Source organism: Zalophus californianus, chromosome X (assembly GCF_009762305.2).
Source record: "Zalophus californianus isolate mZalCal1 chromosome X, mZalCal1.pri.v2, whole genome shotgun sequence".
Classification (NCBI taxonomy): Eukaryota; Metazoa; Chordata; class Mammalia; order Carnivora; family Otariidae; genus Zalophus; species Zalophus californianus.
The window spans coordinates 25044340-25050477 of record NC_045612.1 but is presented as its reverse complement, the minus strand read 5'-3'; the positions used below and the strand labels follow the sequence as shown (position 1 = coordinate 25050477).

The 6138-nt window shown below is 49.0% G+C and overlaps 1 protein-coding gene across 1 annotated transcript; it reads right to left on the bottom strand.

Annotated features, from left to right (window-relative positions):
• Window positions 1-2303: 2303 nt before the first annotated feature.
• On the bottom strand, window positions 2304-4690 carry LOC113915706 (DDB1- and CUL4-associated factor 12-like protein 2). The gene has a single exon (XM_027581627.2). The coding sequence runs from the start codon at window positions 4688-4690 to the stop codon at window positions 3299-3301; it is 1392 nt and encodes a 463-aa protein (XP_027437428.2). The 3' UTR covers window positions 2304-3298.
• Window positions 4691-6138: the final 1448 nt, after the last annotated feature.

Below are 6138 nucleotides of genomic sequence, written 5' to 3'. Positions count from 1 at the left end.
CTGTGGCATTGAGGGAGGAACTCAAAACAGGAGGTAGTTGCAGCTGGTGGTGAGGTGATACTCCACCTCCATGAGGCTGCCAGGGCTTCAGCATGACTGCCAGAGATGCCAATGCCAGCAAGCTGTTGGAAGTGCTGGAGACATCCCAGACCAGCAGGCTAAGTGGTCCAGAAATCACTATGAAGTTCTACTTTGTGATGAGAGTCTGACTTTCCATTCTCCAAGAAAATACCAATAGTTGACCAATGAAATAGCTTAATTAGTGGACAGATTTGAAGTCCTAGGTAAATATTTAGGGAGGATATCTGGGAGAAAAACTGCCCTTTATGACTGGGGTTAAGACTCAAAAATACCTGCAAAATTATTAGAATTATTATAATTTTAGTATTAAAGAAATATTTTGCTGTCTCAGGCTTATGTGGTAATAGCATTTGAGTAAAATAAGCCTCTTCAATTTTATACTCCCTGCATCTCTATTTTTTTTATTAGTTTTTAGGATCCTTGATAAACTTTTCTATTCTGCTTGCTTCCAAAAGGGAGAGTTTCCCAACATTTCATTTCACTCACCTTCCCAGCAGTGAGAAATCTCATTAGGGATATATAGTCATCTCTTCACTGGGTATGTTCTTCTGATGTCAAATAAGCACTTCAGATTCAGCATGTTCCAAATTGAGTTGATCACCTTCCATATATATCCTCTGTGCCTATATTCTCTATATTCACTTGTTGCCACTATGCATTTACATTCAAGCCAGAGCCTTAGAGTCCACCTAAATTTTTTGGCTTTCTTCCACCTTCTACCATACCAAACACGGTTCATTTTATTTTCCCCATTTTTCTAATAACTTCCTCCCTCTCCACACTTACCTCAAATATCCTAGTTCAGGCTCTCATTATCTCCTTCTAGGATTTTCTTTAGTGACATCTGATGTATTGAATACAAGTGAAATGAGGGTGCAATATACCAGAGAATCCTACTAGGTCTAGCTAAGAATCTAAGGAATGTAGTACTTTGTAATCTATCTCCAAATACACGAGCCTGAACTGTAGGTGTTCTCTGCCTTTGGTTTGACAGTATTTTTATTGTTTGCCCTCATTTCCCCAAATTCTTGATCTTTGTTTCAGAACCTACTTGGTATTCTGACACAAATCTAACCCAGCCACACTGGCTTGGAAAGGATCAAGATCAAGCAGATATCTGATTGTCAAAATGCACAGAGTTTGATGACACATGTTTGGCAAAGGTGTGTAAATGTGCATACACTATTTATGGGAGGTTAAGTTGGTAGGACCTCTTTGGAGGGTAATTTGGCAATGGCCATTAAATATAAAATTGATCCAGCAATTCCATTTCTAGGAATTTATCCTGCAGATATGCTTACACATATGCACAAAAATGTATGCACCTAAGTAATCACTGCAGAATAGTTTATAGAAATAGAAGATAAGAACCAAAATACATGCTCATTAAAGGTGTAATGAATAAAGTATGTTCCAACCATATAGGGGAATACTATACAATTAAAATTAATTAGGTATGTATAAGGTATGTATAAGAAACAATCTCTAAAATTTTGTGATAAAAGCGGCACAGATATGTGCAGCACATGCTGTCATTTCTATAAAAATTGCATACACATACATATATGCTTATATAGGCATCAACCATCTCTAAATGGATACAGATACAAAATGTACTGCTTGTGATCTATGGGCAAGAGATCAGGGATCCTAGGGTATGAGACTTACTTTTCACTGTACACTTTTTATACAGTATGGCTTTTTTGGTCATATACACGTATTACTTAATTTAAATAAAACAAAATAAAAATAAAGACCAAGTCTTAATAGATGTAGTTTAAAACATTAAGAATATGTGCATATGTAAAATGGTATACATATATGCCATTTCCTCACATGGGAACATATACATATACCAATATACAGTATATGTGAGTAGGTAGCTATAAGCACAACATGTACTTGTTTCATAAATAAAAAAGTTTGTTAAATCATCTTAAAAACACAAGATACCTAACTGTCCCAACCTATAGCAAGTATATTTCGATAAGGTATTCAAGATGTTATTTAATCTTTTAACCCATGATAGTAGCATAAGTTTGCTTTTCAAAAACAAATGTACACAGTTAATGTGTGCACAGCTGATGTTTCAGCTTCAGTTTCTCTCCTGGAAGATTTTGACTTTGATAAATATATTCCTAGAAGGACAATTAAGAAAAAATAAAGTGTATATTGAAGCATTCAAAAACTTTAACCTAGCACTTAATTGCTAAAATACTAAACATGTTTTATTTTTTTCTGCAATACATCACATACTCAAATCCAGATAAAAGAATTATCCATGTAAACAAGAAAAAAGTTGTCAACAACATCTACATTGAACACAACAACTGACCTTTCTCTGTAAATGGCTGCCTGCATAGTGTTACCTATCTTTAAAGAAATGTTCACCCTAAAAAGTACTTCCCGATTGTCCTGCCACTTATAGGCCAGTTTTGATTAGCTGTGGAAATCTGTAGCATAAATGCTACCCAGGAAAGCAGGCCATAATATAGCAGCTTTAAACAAGAAGGCTGAGGGCCTGGGGCTATCGATGCTAAATTTTACTGAATAATCAAAATTGTGATTAATGGGATGAACACCACTGTAAAATTTCTTGACTAAGAAAACATATTTTAAATATTTTATGTACCAAAAATATACAAACAAACACCTAGGTTCCAAAATCCAAATGAAACAGGCACCAAATGGTGGCAATCTACATCTTGAAATGCATTTTCTAGAGCAGGGCTAAACACCTGCCCTGTTATATATATGATGGGTAGTTCCTCCAACCAGCCCAAAGGATACTTTTTAGCACACATTTTCCCAAAATACCATACATATGAAATGTGTAGAAGACCTGAACATACTTTTGAAATACCGGTAAAATTGAAGTACTGAATTGTAGTGGGAACCATGTCTATATCACCCCAAAGAAAAACCATATGTCAATCATTCAGAGAACACAATTAAGGATTAGACAAACTTCTTTGTCAGAGAAAGCAAAAAAGATGGTTGTGTTGGGGGAGGTACAGAAAAATGGTAAGCCAAGTTTTGATTGCCCAAAGATCACCTTTGCTCTCTCTCTCATACACTACAGACAGGTAAGTTGGGCACTTTCCACCTGGAAGACAAGCGTCACACTGAGTTAAAAAGCAGAAACACAGCGTGAGGAAGGAAAGTGAGAGGGGACTGGAAGGTAAATCTGGGCACTTTGAGAACACAGGAGCCATCCTTAGCTCCAGAGGCCTGCGTAGTTCCCATGGAGGCCTGAAGGGAGAGGTCCCCCAGCCACGAAGAGCTTCATCTCAGGCCAGTTGTAGCAGTGGGTGTAGAGAGCGTTGGGGAACTCGCCGATCCCACCGAAGTAGTTCACCCACAGGTCATCGTGGTTGAGCCAGCCCCTGCCACAGGTGAGCTTGAGCTTCCTTCCTGAGGGCCCAGGAGAGGAGTCCGGGCTGGCTGAGGCCCTCTCCTCCAGGAACTTCTGGGCGCGGATGTCATAGAAGAGCAGGGAGCCATGGCCCGTGCCCACGGTGATGATATGCTGGTAGAAACTCAGCGAGCGCACACCCGTGCCGCCCTCTCGGGAGCACAGGGGCCGGATATTCTGCTGACGTTGGCGCGGATCTAAGAAGGAGACATGGGACTGGGAGCCCACCGCGTACAGGGACAACTCATCACAGTAGGTCAGGCACACGTTCTCTCGGCAGTAGGGCAGCCTGATGGAGAGCAGCCTGGACAGAGTGCTCCGGGCTTTCCACAGGTGGAAGTAGCCGTCCAGGGACACCGCTCCCAGCTCCTGGTTCTTGCCGCTGAAGGCCAGAGCCCGCACCTTGCGGTTACTGGGGCTGGTGCTAGACCTGGGGATGGTCTCCATGTCCCTCGGACGGATGTGGGCGTACACAGGGAGACCCGCGTCACTGTGCCAGGCGATGCTGCCGCTGAACATGTCGGGATCCATCCGCCACAGCGCCACTGTGCCGTCGCGGGAACCGCTCACAGCCACTGTGTCACTCATCCAGGCGATGGTGAAGATCCAGTCCTTGTGGCCATGGCGGTCGCCCAGGCACACGGGGTCCAGGGTGGGCAGCTGGTAGACGGCCAGGCTGTTGGGGTTCTCACCCCCAGTGGCCAGAAGGGTCTTGGAGGGATTCAGCTCGATGGCGTGGATGCCGCAAGTTGGCTGGGCCCGGGCCAACCAGGGCCCCCGGTCGCGCATCAGGGGGATGCGCGTGATCTGGCCCGAGTGCACATCCACCACGAAGAGGGTGTTACACTTGGTGCCACACACCACCTGCCTGGCGTTCAGCCACTGCGACGCGAACACCTTGTTGAGGGTGCCCAGGGCCAGCTCGCGCTCCCTCAACAGCTCGGGCAGCTTCTGCACCGCATAGCCCCGCAGCTCGCCCTCGGAGCCCGAGAGCCCGGAGCCGCCCCACGCGCCCACCTCGCGGCCCTTCAGGTAGTGCACCAGCGAGCGCCGCGTCGCCGGCCGCTTCTGTTTCTTGGGCAGCAGCGGCCCCTCTGCGTCCGCCGCCGCCAAGCCCTGAGACGACGAGCTCGCGGCGCCCGCCTCGATCGCCGGCGCTTTCCGCTTCCTGCTACCTGTTTGCTGCGGGGCCATGGTCGGCGGCGGGCGAGTGGCCGCGGCGGCGGCGGCGGCGGCGCGGCGGCGGCGGCGGCGCGTGGCACCCGTGTTGGCCGTGGCGGCGGCGGGGACCGCGGCGCCTCCGCGTCAGCCGGGAGCTCGGGTTCTCAGGGGCCAGGAGGCGGGCGCGACCGCAGGGCGCAGAGCCTACCGAGTCCGGGACGCGGCAGCGACGAAGGAGGCTAGGGCGGCGAAGGCGGCGAAGGCGGCGAGGGCGGCGGGGGCGGCGGGGGCGGCGAGGGCGGCGGGGGCGGCGGGCCGCGCTTGGAACGCGGGCTGGAGGGAGCGGGGCCCGGGCGGATCGAGGGCGGAGCGCGAGAGGAGTGCGGCGGCAAGGGCGGCGGCGGCGGCCGGGATCTAGGCTAGGGCGGGAAGTGCGGCCGGCGGGGCGGCTGGAGCGAAGTCTGAGTGGGACGAGGACGACGCTGGGGGACCGAGTGTGAGGGGGCGGAGGCAGCGGGAGGAGCCGGCCAAGAGCAAGCGGGGGGCGCAGGGTAGCACACGCCAAGCTGGGAGGGGTCGGAGGGGGGCGGGAAGTGGGGGATGGAGCCCGCGGTGGGGAAACTCACCGAGGGCCAGCGCTCAGGGATCCCCAGCCGTCTCCGGAGGACACATCCTAGTGCGCCTGCCCAGGTCCTCTTGCTATCCGACTCCAGGGCGTTTCACTATCCTCATGATAGCAACCAACTGGCCTTCTTAAAATCCCTGCTTAAATAAAATCTGAAGGCTAAAATAAAGTCAAGTATGAAGCTAGAAGGAGCTCTAACAATTATATGTTATATGCACAAACGTGTGCTTAGTGCAATCCCAGGAGACCCTTTACTACAATTAGTTCAAAGACTAATTGCAGCAACCCTGAACTTGACAAAGAGTGGGGCTGTTTAGCAGAGGCAGGAAGATCCTCCCCTCAGATCTGTCCTTGCAGCATACCTGTCTCAGCCCCTCTGCTGGGAGTGTGTTATAAATTTTCAACCAATTTCTTCTTAATTCTCAAATTGAGGTCCCTGAGTTTTCGCCCCAGAATCCCTAAGGGGTGTGTTCCAAATGTAGTTGCCTAGGCCCCACTTCCTGTCGGAGGTGGAGTGAGGACCCTATAATCCAAGGCAGCCTCAGGAACCTTGAGGACTGCATTGAGGGTGGGGGCTGGGGGTAAGACAAGGGTGTTCCTCCATGGTGTTGGGTTCTCTTGAGCCTCAGAGAGGAACCGTGGAGTGGAGTGGAAGAGGTACAGAAGAAGGATACCTCTTTTCCTGCTCCAAGGAGGAAAGGTTCAGTCCCCATTGTCGGTCCCAGAAGGAATCCCAGGTTCCTGGGCATAGCCTTGTCTTGCATGGGAGGGCCCCTGGGGCACTGGTGGGGAGGAATGCATGGATTTCCATAGGCAGAGATGGTGAAGAACTTTCCAGAAGGACGTAACCACATAG